At 46.7% G+C, this 17,406-nt stretch overlaps 1 protein-coding gene across 1 annotated transcript in view; it reads left to right on the top strand.

Moving 5' to 3' along the window:
• PAX5 (paired box 5) overlaps positions 1-17,406 on the top strand; it is a gene marked incomplete at both ends in the record, with an annotated part of 48,899 nt that overhangs the window by 7,914 nt on the left and 23,579 nt on the right. Inside the window, one exon of the mRNA XM_009702651.1 lies at positions 16,272-16,447. Coding sequence (XP_009700953.1) covers positions 16,272-16,447 — 176 coding nt within the window. The remainder of the gene's footprint in view (positions 1-16,271; positions 16,448-17,406) is intronic.

Genomic DNA, 17,406 nt, shown 5'->3' with positions numbered 1-17,406 from the left:
GTCCCTTAACGGTCCTGTAGTGAAATAGATTTGTTTTAATATGCTGCCTGCATATGTTTGCAAAGAGCATGCCTGAGTCATGCCACTTGACTGTATCATGGCACCTGACCTAAGTTCATCTCTGGGCATATTAGGTGTATTCCTGTTCTCCCCAAACCGTTGTGTTGCTGAAGACAACAAAATGTGTTTGCACCCCAGCAGGTGACACAACAGCACTACTGTCTGTGTGTGGCTGCAGTGTTTCATGCTGTCATTTCTTGTCACCACAGCTGATGCGTTTGCGTTATTCTATACGCTTGCTTTATTGCAGGTCAGCAATAGTCTTAATGACACTTGGGGACACAGGCAGTTACATTGCCTCAGGTGCTAACCCTGTGTTCCAACCATCACACACAATTGTGGGGTGTGCACCCAGCAGTTTATGGCTGTGCACATGGAGTGAGCAGTTTCTGGTTTTCACACTCCCACAGTGTCTTCCTCCAACTTTCCCTGGGACTGCCTTGTTTTATGCACTGTGGCTGAGTTTCCAGTGGCTGTCAGCTTGCCACAATGGTGTTATCACTGCAAACAGCAGTGGTCATAGGGGACGTCCAGGCTGATTGTGTCAACACACACAAGTGGAGGTAACACTCCCTTCCATTCTAGATGAAAATGTAAAGTGAAGAGGGAGTTTATTCTCAGCAGCCACCCTTTTCCCTCCTGAGGATCTTTGGCGGGTGAGACTCCTAGGAGGACATAAGAAAGGTGCCTGCTACTCATGCTGCACCTCTCTAAATAAACTGCAGGAGGATGGACAGAAAAGGGAGAGTATGTGTGGGAAAAGAGAGGAGGGGGAAACTGGATAAAGGGGAGGACAATGAATAAGCAGCACAGCACTGTCAGAAATGTGGGCTGTTGCACCACAAATCTGGAGGTCAATCTGTAAGCAAGGTAAACAGAGAGACAGAGAGAGAGAGAGAGAGTGTGTGTGTGTGTGTGTGTATCTGCACACACCCTGGGAGTTTGGGGGGTACGCATTGCTCAGGAGGACTTCAGGTAAGGGAGAGTTAACAGCTTACATCACAAAAGACAGTTTGGACAGAATGCTTTGCTTCTAAAGCTTATAGTGCTGCTTAGTTTGGCAGGGTTTGGTACTATCTGAAGACAAGCTGGTCTGGCTTCAGCTCTATTTGTGTGCATCTCTGCCTGTGCATTTGTGTCTCTAGGAATGCACGCCTGTTTGGTTTTTTGTATTTCTGTGTTAGGATCACTCATTTCTACTTATCTGTGCTTATGTACTGGGGTGAGTGGCAGGTTGGACCCATATTTTTGTGCATGTCTATGGAGACCTGGAAAATGTCTATGTTAAGATGTGTATAATATTGCCTAGTAGGAGAATGCACACTGTGGATCATATGGATGTCTGGGCATGTATGGCTCAGTATTAGTGCTATGTATTTCTATGAACGCCAGGTATTTGTATTCATGTTTTGAGTATATATGTGAATGTTGTATATTTGTATGTATATTCTGTGTGTATGTGTTTTTACATACTTGGAGTATCACTGTATCTTTGTGGTTGCTGGATATGAATATGTAGCCTGATAGTGCTGTGCACTTCTGTATATAGTTTGTACAGATGTGTATTTGCATTGGGGTTATATATTTGTGTGTATGTTGTATATATATATCGGTTGTTCTTGCCTGTGTGAAGGTTGTTTAATTATGTAAATAGTTTGTATTTGTTTACATGATTTAATTTTGTATATGTGAATTTAAGGAAATTACTTTGAGTTCCAGGTTTTTGTTTAGTTAGTGTATGTATATTTTTGTAAGTTATTTGTTTATTCAGAAATTACATTTAATTGACATGCACCTGCATTAGTACTTCCTTGTGTCCCAGTTTGCATTCTTGTGTCTTTAATGTTATTAGCTACGTTTTGTCAGTCTTACTTATGCACAGAGCTTTTCTTTAAGTTTGTTTGTGTGGGTGCTGTGAACGTGTGCTTGTCTGACTGTTTATTTATGGGTATTTAGTTTGTGGTTAGATCTTCTCCTTCCACCTTTTGACTCATTCCTGGGAGGGGTTGTTGCAGCTAATGTGTCAGCACAAGTCAGGCAGCTACAACTCCTCCCAGCGCCTCTGCCTGCTCCACGTGCCCACCTGCGCAGAGGCTGCTCCCTGGCTTTGCTGGTGCTTGTCTCTGGATCTTCTTGCTCACCCGAGATGAGTTGTATAGTGGGTCTGCCCGCATTCAGGGAGGTGACTGTTACATTTTTTCATGGATGTATGGGAGTCAGAGGGAGCGTGCTGCCTGGATCCATGAGGAGCCCAGGTTAATGCACAGTGGATGACAGAATAAACTGCAAAAGGGATCGGGAATAGCTGGCAATGTGCAGGCAAATGGTATTTTAGAGGGTTGTTGGTGACTGGTATAACAGTGGATCAGGGTGCCATGACAGTGTGAGACGGGGATGACACTGTTTTGGGGCCAAGTGACATGGCAATGAGATGGAAGGGCAATCCTGCTATGGAATCAAGGTGGTGTGGCATGGCACTGAGGCACAACAGGGATGAGGGTGACATGCCGATGACCCAGGCTGATCTATCAGAACAGGCCCTGTACCGTGGCTGTAGGAGTCAGGTCACTGGCAGTGTGGGACATGCAGTGTCTCCACAAGGAGAATGGTTGCATCCTGGTGTGAAGGGCTGGGGCAGTCTGTTAGCAGTGGCTGTTTGCATCACAGTGATAGAGAGCAGGGATAACACAGTGATGACATCAGGTGATGGACATATCCTGTGACGGTAGCCATGGACCATAGGGACTGTGTGGGCAGGGGCACTATTCCCAGTTGCTGGAAAAACAAAGAACCTAACGGGCAGTAAAACAAAAACAAAGGAGACTTGGAAGCACCTGACAGCCTTAATTCATCACAGCCCAAGATTTTTTTTTCCCCCTCATGTTCCCATTATATTTGTTTGTAAAAGTGGAAATCAATTTTGAAGGTAATTTTCTGGAAAGAATGGAAGGGAGGTGGGAGGGCCGGATAAGGCAGAGATGGCAAGAGGAAAAAAAAATTTAGGCCAGGCACAGCCCAGGGGCAGCTCTTGGCAAGGTGAAAGAAAATTGCATATTCAATCTCCATCCATGAATCTCCCTTGCTGCTGCCCGCCTCCTGCTTGAAAACAATGAAGGCTTTCTCCCCTACGCTGCACAACGCCTGAGTATCAGCGCTCACTTTAACTTCAGGGTCATTAATTCACCTGATTATTGCAGGAGAGGAGAGGGTTGCAGAGGCATCTGTTCTAAAGAGCTCTCCCTTAGCTCATCCTTTGATTAGTTTGGGGTGGGGGGAGTTGAGATAACGTGTTGTCTTGGACTCAGTTTAAAATGGGAGGGGTTGAAAAGGGGGTGGAAGGAGGTAGAGGTGGAAAGGGAAAGATGTGGCCCGGCTTGTTGTGGAAGGGAGAGTGAGAAAGCAGTCATTCTTGCATGCCTCTGCTGTGGTGTTATTGCAAATTAAAAGTAGCATGTTCCACTCTGTAGCTATCTTTCAGGGAGGGGAGGGGTATGGGTATACGTCGGCATGGGGATGGGGGGGGAATCTTATCATTGCTTCTTCAGCAGCCCAGCGTAGTGTCACCCTGTGAGGTGACATTTGAATTTACAATTCCGCTGAGAAAAGCCATTAATTCACAAATTAACATTTCTCCCTCTCTCTCTAGCGCTCTCTCTCTTCCTCTGTCTCTCTCTCTCTCTATCTCACATGGATGTGCAAGCAATTGAAAAGACAAAGGAAATAGCCTTAAGGAAGAGACTTTACTGCTACTCTGTCTGTGCAGAGATTGCTACTACTGCTTCTAGATAGATAAACCAATTACCTGAGCTGCTCTGTTCATGGCAGCCTGCTATTACCTCCTTTTGTAGAGCTGACTCCATTGCTGGATTACACTGTGTGTATCTCATTAATGTAAACCAGCACGATACTGGGCACTGTCCCTGACCCTTCTTGCCAGAGCCCACTGCTCTGCAGTGGAAGCAGGAACTGGGAGAGGAGTCAAGAGCAGAGGTGATGGTAGGCACAACATACTTCCTAATCCATAGGGACTAGGCCACACAGAGAACCTGCCTAGAATACCTGTGCTAAGCTTAAAGGAGACGGAGGCTTCCCTTTTACAGAGGAGACTGCACTACGTTAACCTTGATCTCTTCCACGTCTTGGCAAGCATTGTGTGTGCTGCACAAGAGGCCTCATGCATGGGCACTAGGTATGGGCAGCCCCTTGCAGCTCCATTCTCAGCATTACTCTGAATTTCCTTCTGGTGTAGAAATGTGCATCGTAGGCAGATGCAGAGGTGTGAGTACGAAAGCTACGTAGACATAGCTATAGGTAGATGTAGCTGACACCCAGGAGCTAACTGCCTCACAGAAGTATACAACAAACCTCAGAATAAGAAGCAAAAATAAGCACTCTAGCTTACGGACAGAGTGGGCTAGATTTCTCTGTAGTGCAGCTCCACTGAAAGCCAGTCAATGATGCCTGTGGAGGCATTCTTGTCAAAGACAAACACTGGACAATACTTCCACACAGCCCCCAGTCCTCTTCTGATTCCCTTTTGTTGCTCTCTCCTGCCCTGCTCTTTCTCACATGCTTACTTCTGCTAGCCCTTCTGCTATGGATGCTTGGACAGCAGACGTGTACAGTACACACACACACACATGTACGTAGGCACTCAACCACACGCTGATGCCACCCTAGGCACACATCTGTGACACTAGCAGCCTGCCTGTGCATACTCATACCCCTGCAGACATGGCTTCTCCCCACCTGCTCTGAGGAGGTCCTTTTCAGTGGCTCCAGGCCTGCCTGCTGGGGTGCAGGGGAGCATGCTGGCAGGCAGCTTTCTGAGCACCTTTTGGTGCTCTTTGCAGACAACCTTGTACAAACATGCCTGGCTATCCCTGCCCTTTAGCCCAGTCAGACAGCTATGTGTGTTTGGGAAGAAAACGTCCTAGCAGTGTGGTTTATGTAAAGACTCGCATGTTTATCTCTGCTCACTAAGCTTTCTACCTATATAGAACCGGACACAAATCTTTACCAGCAGGTTTATCACCCCATAAGGGTTTGACAGGCCTTGTTCAAGCCATTCTCCTAACTTTCACGGAAGGCGGAAGCTTGCAGGGGGCAGTTCTCCACCTGAAAGAAAAACTGATCAGAACTGCTGTTTCTGGAAGCCTGATCTCCACGTGCTCAGCGCATGGAGTATGTGCCTTTCTTCGGCATTGCCGTGGCTCCTTAAATCATCCTAAAAACTGCTCCTCTAAACAAGGGCATCTGCCTCTCTGACATTCCCTGCGCCCCACACCATGCACAGCACATGGCTGGGGAGCAGTCTCCTGCAGCAGGCGCTGGAAGACGGATCACGATCAGTGGAGGAATCGGCAGGCAGTGCCAGTAATTCAAACCATCCTGACCGTTCAGTGAACCCGAACCTGCTGACCTTGACAGCACTAGACAGCAGCGGCCTCAGGAATCCCAACCTTTAGAGAGGTGTCAGCAGAGAACAGCTCCTCCTCGCTCCCTTTCTGTCTCTCTCTCGCTCTCTCTCTGATCACATCCCAGCAGCCAAGGGGGCCCAACAGTCAATCCCCAGTGTGCCAATTAGCTCCTAATTTGGCTGTCTCTGCACTCCCAAGTCTATCTCAATGTAACAGTAAGCATCTCTTGCCGTTCATAGAGGTAAATGATTCCTATAGAGGAGTGTCTTCTTGTGCTAAAGGAAAACACTGAGCACCTTGTTCTCAGCCAGGGCCAGAGAGAAACTCCTCCTCCTCCCAAAATGGGGGCTGCTGCTGTTTCGAAGGAAACCAGGAGCTCTTTGCTTCCCTAAGTGATAGCATCAGATCCTCCAGCCTTGTTTCACTGGATCCCAGGGGGAAGCAACAAGATCTCACCAAGTGATTAGCCTGTGAGAATCCTGGCTGGACAGATGAGGGGCAGGGAGGTGATTCGAGTGGAGGGGAGAGAGAAAGAAAAACCAGTGTGCTTAATTTTGCCACAAGAACTTGCATTAAAGAAAAATGCAGTTTGTGAACATTTTAAGACCCTTTCAGGGAGTACTGGACTTCCTCCAGCTACCTCAGTGGCTGCCAAGCAAGACCTGAAACAAACAGCATTTTGTGTTGGCCTACAGAGGCTAGGCTAAGCTCTAAGACCTTGCATATGGAGGACAACTCTGTCAACAGTAGGTGCCCTGAAAGAAGCAGTTACAGATACCTATCTGTCGAGACATAGCAGACGTATCTGTTTGTCTTCTGTCTGTCTCCATCCATAATTCTTTGAAGGTGATCTTTCCATGCATCAATCAGATAAAATAAAGGACACTTTGAATAGGTGTCAAATGCAATTCATGCCCATTTTAAGGCTCTTTAAAATGTCAGAGTTTTGTTAAGGGGCCTAAAAATAATGCCCAGGTCCACATTTCTCCTTTGCATTTCCTTCATCCATCCAACCATCCTACTGCTTACATCTCATCAGGTTTAAGGTACAAAGTCCTCTTCCCAGGAGGGAAGTCCTCTTCCAACAGGAGCACAGTGCCAGAACAGGAGCTAGGTCATGGGTATCATTGTTTCCATTTGGATGTGGAGTAGGTCAGGATTTTTTTCTCTCACTGGCTGTGCCTTTTTGGGAGCTCAGAGGTGTTATTCTGCTTTTAAGCCAAGTGATCTACATTGGAACAGGTTTGTAGGCATCTGATTAAACCTTAAAGAGGTGGTTATTGTATGAAATGTCCATCAAGTCTTAAGTGCCTTCTAGTCCTCTCTTAGATGCTTTAGAAAAGGCTGTTAAAAAGGACAGGTACACTCCATACATGTTTTTTTGCTTTGGCTTTTGGCATCTAGTGTGGGAAGTGGTAGGCCTTGAACAGAAGAGTTGACCTTGCAAGCAGATCAGAACTATCCTAGAGTTTGGGACAACTTTACTAAATCCCAGCAAATTAAAAAAAATACCTCACTAGCTAATCCTCAGAGATACTTATGGCTCTTCTCTGCACAGCCCTCTCTTGTTTGTGAAAGTGATTGCTACCCATGACTGGGCCCCCTCTTGTTTGGGGACTACTTCTTACAATTTGGAATATATATCTAACATACGTCTTATAGAGGTCATGTCAGTATAGGTTGCTTCATGTACCAAGAAGGGCCTTTACATGAGCTCATGCAGAAAGATTCCAAATTACTCTACTAATGATTTACAGTTATTATAGGAATAAGCATTCAAAAAAAAAGAGTTTGCATGGTGACAGTCCAAGCAGATTGCTGCATATCGCAAGCCTGTAGCTCTTTCATCGCACGGCATTTTGCAATTACCTATCCTGTATTATACATTGTTTATTAACCTTCCCATTCTTAAGATCTCATTTACTACTGAAATGTGGCTGACTCTTGGGTGGACCATGGCAGATGTTGAACAATACAGAGCATCAACAATGAAATTTTGCTGTGCCATGTCCAAATGAAACCACAGGAGAATTAAGATATGCTGTGGGTAATCACTCAGGCTGGATATTGTTCAGGACAGCCAGGTTAATGTCTGCACTCTTGCAAAAAATGCCATGGGAATTTTAATGACTCTGAGTGATTGGGGCCTTTGTTTTATGGCATGTCAAAAATGGCAGCTCTAAAAACACTCTGCTTGAGCACTGGTTTAGTGCTGACTCAGAAGAGCTTCCACTAACATGATTCACTAGCATCTGGCTCAGGAGCAGGCACTTCTTCAACTTGTGGGGTTAAGGTAAAAGTGTTTTTGAGGGGAAAATAAGGTGGATTGAAAGGAAGGGAAAGTCTAGAGCAAGGGAAACGGTAGGAAAGGAGATGTTAAGAGGCATGTTAGTGGGGGACCAAGCCAATGGAACCCAGCAGGCTAAAGACGAATTCATATTTTCTAGACTGTACAATAGAAATGTCTGTGGTCTGATCCAGATCTGCTAAGCCCTAGTGCTGGTGGCCTCTCAGGTGCCAGTGTGCTCCACTGGAATCTCAGGGATCTCCCAGAAACTCGGAGATGGGGCTGGATGGGGACAGCCCAGCTCTGTGCTCCCTCCCTTGTCTCTAGCAGTCCTGATAGCAGTGTTGATTTGCATGTCAGGCAAAGCACTGCTTGAGAAAAAAAAAAACCCTCCGAGTGTGGCGGTGTCAGCGCTCGCTGTTGTTCGACAGTGTAAAATTAAATTAATAAAGCCCCCAACACAGGAAAACATAACAGGAAATTAATGGCCTTTACTGTCGCTCTGATGCAGTCATTTGCAACCCTGCTTTCCGCACCAAAGACTTCATAAATGCAAGCAGTTTCTCTAAACAAGCATAGTTAGGGCTGCATGCAATGTAATTTTTTTGTGTTGCTTCTGTCCTTTGGAGCTAACAGAAGCCACCCTTTTTTATGTGCTCACCAAGGGGGATCCTGCCAAGAAGTAGCTCCCCAACAAATAGGCTTAGGAAGATGAGAGGAGGGAGCTAAGTCATGCCAATGATGCTAAGAACATCTTCTGCCCCGGCAGAGGGAACAGCATAGTTCCCCGCGCTTTGCTTTCCTGTGGCAGCAGCTCTCCCCGAGGGCTCTAAAGGCACTAAAGGCAATGTTGTGGACACCACAACAGCATAAATCAGGATAACCCTCCTGATAACTTTCAGGATGTGTAAATCAGTATAACCACTGAATGCAAGAGACTTACAGATTTACACTAACTAGAGGATCTGGCCCGCTGCGTGATAGTGCTGCTTGCTACTCTGCCAGCATAAACAAAGCGAGTGTACTGGGTCCTGGAGGCAGCTGCATTTCTGGCTGGCTAACAGTCAAGCCTAATACTACTAGTAAGAGAGATTGGACCCACACTCTGTCCCTCATTACAATGGCATACATCCCCAGTGCCTCTTCTGAGGTAAGGAAATTGTTGTGGGTTTGCAACAACCTGACTGAGAGTAGAATATGTCCGCTCACCTCCAGCATACCCAAAGGCCACAAAGCTGCAGTGACTGCTCGCACAGAAGGCACCAGCTTTGACTACCCAGGCTCACACACCTCATCTGCACACCCACACATGCTGTAGTACATGTTGTACACACGTCTGAGGCAGCTGCTTGCAGCCTAACACCTGGAAAGGCCTTTACTGATGTATTCAGTAAGGCTGGATGTCCTGATTATTGCTATCTAACGCACAAACCTAAGTCTTTACAGAGTTAAGCTTCCCAGATGCTTGGGCTGAATTTGCAATCATACACTTAGATGCTGTAGTAAATATATATGATTTTCATATGCATACACACACTCACTTCCTTAAATGCTCTTTGCATGCTCCCGTGATAATCCAAGACAGATCTGAGTACACACTTCATTACACATTTGCACACACAATTCATTTCATTTACATTCTCATTTTGCTCATGTAAGCCCTGCATTAAAGCTGCACTGCCCATCCCTGCTCTATCTCAGGTACTCTGTCATACACAACCCCCGTGTAAAAGCACAGCAGCACCCCAGCTGTCAGGCACCCGCACACATCTCACTCTTCCTCAGTCAGGCACGCTCACTTCCCTGCATGAGCAGCCTTCCTTGCTCACCAATTCGTCATCTGAGCTATACCCTCATTTCAAAACATAAAGTCCCTTTGTTTCTGAGCCTTTCTGCTCTAAGCCTAAGCATGTAAGTAACCAATACACACAGTTTATGTGTCGTTGAAACACTTAAATTACAGAGAGACACATGGACCAGCACAGTACCATCAATTAGCGTACTCAGATTCAGGCTTGTGGATTCCCTTGAGGCAAATGGACACAGGAATCTGAACAACTGCAGAGTTCATGAAGGCTGATACACTTCATTGAGGTGATATTCCTCCAGCACTCATCTCCCACTATCCCTATTTCTGCAGGATACTGTACATAACCTGAACTTGTACCGTATCTTCTTCCACTATCCCAGTGTAGATCCCTGATAACATTCCTTCTCTATGCACTGCTGACCCTTGCCAGCCCCTTCCATGCTCTGTCATCTCTATCCTGCACTCACTTGGGATCCTTTCCATCTGAATTTGAGGTTCATCTTTCTCCCCACCAGTTTAGTTATCACAATCAAACCCCTAACAATTCTTGCAGCACTACTATGTGCTGAAATACAGAACTGACCCGTCTAGAGATGACACCTTCTTTCACACTGCCCAAAAGGCTGCAAAAATTCTTCTGGAAGGAAATGTAAACCAAATTTTACAGCCTTCCTTTTCCAAACCCTACTGAGTAGCGCAAGAAAGTTACATAGGTGAAAAGATCGCCAGATTAGGGCTGCCAGTCCTTGCCTTTGTCCCTGCTGTGGGGAGTACAGTATTAGTTTAATAACCATTGAGGATGCAAACGGAGTCTCTAGAAACATCATGATAGCCAGACTGGATCAGCTTGTTCAGACCAGGACACCAGTACCAGACACTTGTGAGTGTGTGAAAATGTGTGATCTCCTCCCTCAGCCAAGGTCTTTGTCCTTGATCTCTCCCTTGGTTGGGAGTCAGCTCAGACAGAGATGCAGGAGGTCTGCTATTCCCAGCAGGAGCTCGATGCCAGGGTTTGAAGCCCCGGTCTGATAGCGCTGGGCTCCTTCCTGGACCTGTGCCGAATGCAGTGCGAGGGTCTGCGCAGGGCTGGCTGCTGTGAATGACAAGCACTGGCTATCGATCGCGTTCTGAACTCGGCCCAGCCGATAGAAGGTAATTAATGACTCCATTTGCCTCAGTACCGAGGAGAACAATTGAGTTTGAAACTGCAACAACTGGCAGTGCGGGGAAAGGCCCCCCGGGACATCCAGGAAAGCTGCCTGACAGGCCTGGGCTGCACAGGGACATGGGAATACATCAGAGGGGGGAAAAAAGAGAAGGTAAATCAGATAAAGGGAAAGACTAGTCTTAACACAAAGGGTGACTTGGGAAAGGGCAGCACACGTAGCCACAAGTGCCTGAGGAGTGGGACAGGGCTGCTCTGGGTTAAGCACCCCAGCAGGGATGGTGACAAAAGCAGGCTGCAGGAGAGGACAGGGTCGGCTGACTGGCGCAGAGGGATGGCATTTCAGCAGCTGGCTCAGCACCGCTGCGTTAGACAGATGCATTTCCCTCGGAGGCTTTGACAATTAGATGGGTTCTGCTGTGTCACCTGGCTGGCAGTTCTCATGCCAGTCACATTCGCTTTTATTATGACTGTGATTTTTATTGGTAGAGCTGCAAGGCCCCAGCTGAGATCGGGGCCCCACAAGGCAGCAGGCAGACACATCACAGGGACAGTAATAGCCCCTGCCCCAAAAGAGAACAGTGTCTCCATATGTGTGTGTTCCAGCTGCACAGCTTCTCATAACTTTCCTATGTGTTTCTGTGCCACAAAGGTCTTCCTATGTGAGGAATACTTCTGAATTATTTGTTGAGATGGCCCCATCCCACCCTGAGCAAGGGTGTTCTCTGTCACCTGTAGCCAGGGAATTGTATTCGCTGTTTTGTGCTACTTGTACGTGATGGTGTCTTTGTGGCTTCCAGACCTGGGAACGTCCCTTTGTGTTGGAGATATTTAATGGGCATATTCCCTGTGTCAGATGTAGTTAAGGTTGTTCCTGTGTCCTCTGGCATAGCGGTTCCTTGTTATCTGTCAGGATACTTCTGTGACACCCGTGGCGCATTTCTGTGTCTGGTGTCGAAGGTTTATGCTGAACATTGGCTGTGTGAGCTCCCTCGGCAGCCCCTTGGGAGGAGAGATGTTTCCTGTCACATGTGCAAGGCCAGTCCTGATCACACTGACAGCAACTATGTGCTCTTGTGAGGGATGCAGTGACTGAGGCCATGGCTCACCTCTCAAACTGTTTGTTAAGATCCTTATGATTTAAGAGAGGGGTGTCCCTGTGACACAGTACCTCAGAGTTTCCCTTGCCAGTAAAAAGGGAACTGGGAAAGGTGATGATGCTTCCTAACCGTACAGCTAGCACGGTTACCTAGGTGGCATCCCCAGACTCATCCTGAAGCTGAAGCCTTGCTTCACCACAGCAGCCCTTCCAAGAGCTGCTTTCTTGGCAAATCCCCATTCCTTAAGCCTTTACTCCTAGAACTGTTCTTCATCAGCTGAAGTGACTGTTGCCCACCACAGTGCCATTCCTCATGGGATCTGCTAGTCTTTCCCAAACCAGGACACCAACCCAAATTTTCCCCAAGAGCCTTCCTTTCACTTTCACCCACAGTGCTTTCATGGACTCCATCTCTTCCCCAAAGTCCTCTCTGCTCCCTACTGCCACCTTTGCTCATACCCACGTAGCTGCCAGCTCCCATACTTTGTGTATTATGACATTTGAGGCTTCTCCTGATAGTCCAGCTCAGAGAGTCATATGCTTAGATGAGAATTGCAACTTTGATCTAAAGCCAGATATAAGTGTCTGTCTTTTGCAGTTTCAGGGAAAAAATGAAAACACATCCTCTATAGGTTTTGACACCAGAAAACAAACACAGGGGATTTACAATCTTTTGGTTTTGAAGAAAATACAATGATCCGTGACTGTGAATGTCTCAGTGTTCGCAACACAAGACATATAAATCTGTCTTTCAGGATCATCTCTGAGAAACTTTCTTCACTTCATAAGCAAAACCCATATGCACAGCTCATATTATTGCTCTGTGAAGTTTGGGATTTGTGTGCCCTACTGTTACTAAGTTCGGTACTACTGCAAGCTGTTTAGACAAGGTCCACCTCGAGGTAGCCTACAGGCCTCTGTCAAGTGTTTCTTTTCTTTTGTAGATTTTAAAGCCTAGGCCATGGAAGAGTGTCCCCCCCCGCCCCATCGAGAACTCCTGCCTAAACTAAAGCAATGCCTTTCTCCTTACAGCTTTTCTACCTCTCTCTCTCTCTTTCCTTGCCTTGATCATTCTGACTTCTTATCTAACCCTGTTCCTTCTCTTTCTCCTCCCTTCATCCTTTTCTTTCATTTCCCACTGACTATACAGGTCCTTTCTTATAAGATGGTCCTGAGTTTCCCAAATACACATATGCATTTACGTGCGTGCACACACACATACACGCTGACACAAATAAATAAATAAATAAAAAGGTCAGTGAGCAGAGCAGCAATAACCCCTAAAACAGTACTATCAGAGGGACATGATTGATCAATTGAATTCCATAGCGGCTGAAAAATGTAGGATTAAGTAGTGTATTATACGCACAATGAGTTGAGGCATGATGTTCATTTCAAGTTCATTTCGCCAGCCCTCTGCCACCAGATCAGGCAATCAATAGGGGCAGCAGATATCATATATCACCTCTCTCCGTGCTAGGGAGAGAGCACCATAATCTCTCGCAAATTTAGAGTGACAGATTTGTCAAGATCTGAAGGGCCCCTGAATAAATGAAGGAAAAGAGACTCCTACAGTGACTTGGGAAAGCTGTGGTTTCAGCTTCTTCACACAAAGGCATGGCCTGTGCACACACAGGAGACACATGTGCAGAGGGCTCTGCAGGCAGACAGGAATTGTAAATACATGTGCATGTGTGCACTAGTCTGTGTAACCACCCAGGGCAACCCACTAAGGGTAAAATCTGGTTTAATGACAATCAATGGAAGTTTTACCGTATACATGAACACCCGTCCACTCACACCAAACGCCACGCATAGTGTAGGGCTGTCATCCTTGAAAATCAAATGTAGCCTAAACCAGCCACTGCAGACAAACAGCTGCTCAGGCATGTACAGTGATGCAGAATCTAAAGAATACCAGAATAATGATCTACTGCAAAAATACCCACGTGTATCAGCACCATGGTGTGCAGAGTCATGCACACTGACTGACACGTGGAAAAATCCTGAAAGGCAAACAGCTCCACAGGCTGCACAGACAGGTTGAGACAAGTGCTGATACAGAAACACACTTTTTTTTTTTTTTCCTGAGCCTGGACCCAGGAATTCTGTGCCAGCTTTCTGTAGGGAGGACCACAGAGAATGCCTACTGGAACTGGGAGCCTAGCCACCCCCTGCAGTAACAGCCCAGTCCATCTAAAACATGAAAACCACACTGAAACACACAGTGTGCAGTACACCAAGATGGGTCTTTGCTTTGTTTTCTCTTAGTCAAATCTGTCATGAACTCCAGCTTTCAGGAACTTGAGAATTTTCCCTTGTGCAAATAAGCCTGAGGAGAGGAGAAAATGCCAGGGATCAGCGCCAGTAAACAGCCTTGCTCTGGCTAGAGGTGGAAAAGAGAGAAGAGGCTGCTTGAGGGAAGGCTGCTGGCTGGGACAAATCAATATGTAATATTTTCTATGGTCTTGCGAGTGGTACTGTACTACGTTACTGTATATAATGTACTATTGATTATATCATATCGTATAATCACCTATAAACGGATATATCTCATAGCCAGAAGGCAGCAGGCTCAGTTATAACTCTGGGCCACCAGTTGGGCATTAACTGTGCCAGGAAAATACCCATATTGGCACTGTCCACGAGCTAAAAGATGAAGCGGTGGAGTGGCATGGTTCTGGCTGTTGCACAGTGAATGCCACTCTAGGCTCCTGGGAGCATCGTCTGCCCACGAACACCTCGCAATTGCATGGAGGTGGGAAAAGGTCTATACAGATCCCTCAACCACTTGACAGACAGCAAGTTTCTGATACTGACAGACTGGAAACCACCAAGAAAGGCAGAAGTATGAAGAATAATAGTGAAAAAGCAGGAAGGTAATCAGAGCGCAAGAGGGAGAACTTGATCTTAGATTAGGCAGGGTGATAAGACAGTCAGACTTGTGTCTGATGAAGCACAGTAGGTAGAGATTTAGCAAGGAGGGCATGGAGGTATATCAGCATGGATGAGACAGGGGATTATAACCAGTCTCACCAAAGTTAGGCTGAGAGGTGACAGCAGAAAGATACTCAGCACAGTTGGAGAAGATTATAATGAGCAGACTTGCCTCAGATGAGATGAGGGATTATGACAAAGGAAGATTCACTTCAGCTGGGACAGGAGGTTATAACAGACAGACTCACCTTGGATGTGACAGATGCTAATAGCAGGAGACTCACTCACTTCAGATAAAAAGGGGTTATAACTGAGATAAATGCACCTCATTTGAGTTGGGGGATAACAGGGGAAAAAAACCAAAACCAGGTAGGTGATAAGATGGTTTATCACAGTGAAAGAGTCACTTTGGATGGGGCAGGGCATTTATAATGGACTCACCTCAGAGGGGCTGAGTGGGCTGTAAGAGACATGGGATGGCACAACAGAGATAGAGACACCTGGAACGTGGCAGGAGACACTGCAGTGAGACTGGACTGTGTCAGAGGGCTGCTGCAGGGACAAAGATGTACTTCTGGTGATGCTTCCACCAGAAGAAGGCTTTTTTCCTAGTAAGAACAAAGGAATACCAGGAAGGCTGATTCCCACTGAGTAGGACTAGGTTTTGTAATACAATAATTCATTTTGGATAGGAAGGGGGACCGACAGAGACAAAGATTCATCTCATTTTGGAGAGAGTTTTATAACAGAGATATAGGTTGTGATAAATCATGAGCCACATGTAGGAGAATGGGACAGAGATCATAACAGAAACCAATGTATGTTGGATGGGACAGACCCTCCACAGGGAGAGACTTGTCGCTGGTGAAACATTGAGTCAGAAACAGAATCATTCCTGTTATCTGAGAGGGATGAAAGACTCATCTGGGGTATGACAGGACAAGATCAGATGAGAAGGAAATTATAAGAGAGATATAACTTCTATTGGGACTGGAGAGCTACAACAGAGACTGACTCCCTTCCAAGCTGTTAGAGAGCCCTTTCTCCATTCCAGGCTTCCTCAGCCCTCTCCAGTACAGGTCCATCCTCAGCACTCTGGTTTCTCTGTGAGCTGCCTCTCCAGTAGCCTTCTAGCGATGCTAATCGCTGTGCTTTGCTCCCATTTTATGCTCAGCAATGGAGATTTGGCAATTTTTAACACTGAAAATCAGCGGAACCGAAACTCATCTCTGAGCTGAGCACCATTCTCCACAGCCTCACTTGTCCTGAGCAGGAGAGCCCCACAGAGCCCACAGGAGCAGCACGGCTGCTCCAGCAGACAGGAGGGGGCTTCCCTTGGGTCCCCACAGCCTCCCCTTCCCACAGGAGTGGCACAACTCCCTGGGTGGAGGCAGAGGGTCCTGCTCTTTCCCACTCTGTCCTTGTCCCACATCCCTTCCTGATCCGAGCCAGGGTGGTGCTAACTCCCTGTTTTCTCTGTCTGTGCCCTGCAGATGTATCCGAGGGCTCAGTTCCCAACGGAGATTCCCAGAGCAGCGTGGACAGTTTGCGGAAGCACCTTCGTGGCGACACTTTCACCCAGCAGCAGCTGGAAGCTTTAGATCGAGTTTTTGAGCGTCCTTCTTACCCTGACGTCTTTCAAACATCAGAACACATCAAATCTGAGCAGGTGAGGGCCTGGCCTGGTAATGGGGACCCATAGGCACCCATAGGATGATGGCAGGGAGATTCTCTCACTGAAATCACTCTCCCTCTCTTCACTCCTTGTTCTCACACTGACCTGTTATTGCACGTACATCACATTTACATTTTACAGCACTTTCTAGTTGTAAATCTATCACTGTGCTGATGCATGTGTATACATGAGCTCTACCTCCTCTCATGAACTTGCTGTGTACATGCACACTGTGCTCTCCGTAAATCCCCATGTCCACTTTTCCCTCTGCACACACACCTGCAGGTATGTGGGCATGTTCTTGCCATGAACACGCAAACACTGCCATGCATGTTCACTGGCACACAGCACTGCACGGGAACTCCAGCACACTCAGATCACGCCAGTGACCAGCGAGCCACAGGGTTGGGCTTTAACTGAGCATTTTCCTTCATGGCCCAAAGCTGAGACTTGACTCCCATCTCCAACCTAGTTTTCTGCACTTCTGCAGCTCTTCCCCCCTTTCCCTTACTCCCCCGCTCCCCCGGCCTTTTATCCCAAAAGCTGTTTGTCTTAATAAAATGAAAATCAAAAGTCTTTTTAACCCGCCCCAAGCCATAAACCAACAAAGGAAGAGAAGGAGAGGCTGGCTGTGGACTCCCTTCATCCCAGAGTCCCTGGGTTTATTACAATGAATAACCTTTATTTACTTTCATTAGACTATTAAGCACCAGCACAGTCATTTTTCCCCCTGAAACTCTGAGCAGGGCCCATAAAGCAAATCCGAAGCCTAATTGAGTTCATTTTAATTTCTCTCCGATCACAGCGAATTACTCTGGTGATAAATCAGGGGGCAGGCTCACCCCCAGTAGAAGGCCTAATTTGCAGCTAATTACAAAACTGATTTCTACAGGAAGATCAATACGAGAAGGAATTGGAAATGACTAGGCAGTCCTAGCCAAGCAGGGACAGGG

This window comes from Cariama cristata, unplaced genomic scaffold (genome assembly GCF_000690535.1).
Source record: "Cariama cristata isolate BGI_N322 unplaced genomic scaffold, ASM69053v1 scaffold26816, whole genome shotgun sequence".
Classification (NCBI taxonomy): domain Eukaryota; kingdom Metazoa; phylum Chordata; class Aves; order Cariamiformes; family Cariamidae; genus Cariama; species Cariama cristata.
Note: the sequence above shows the minus strand (reverse complement) of the source record. Positions and strands in the feature narration are given on the sequence as shown.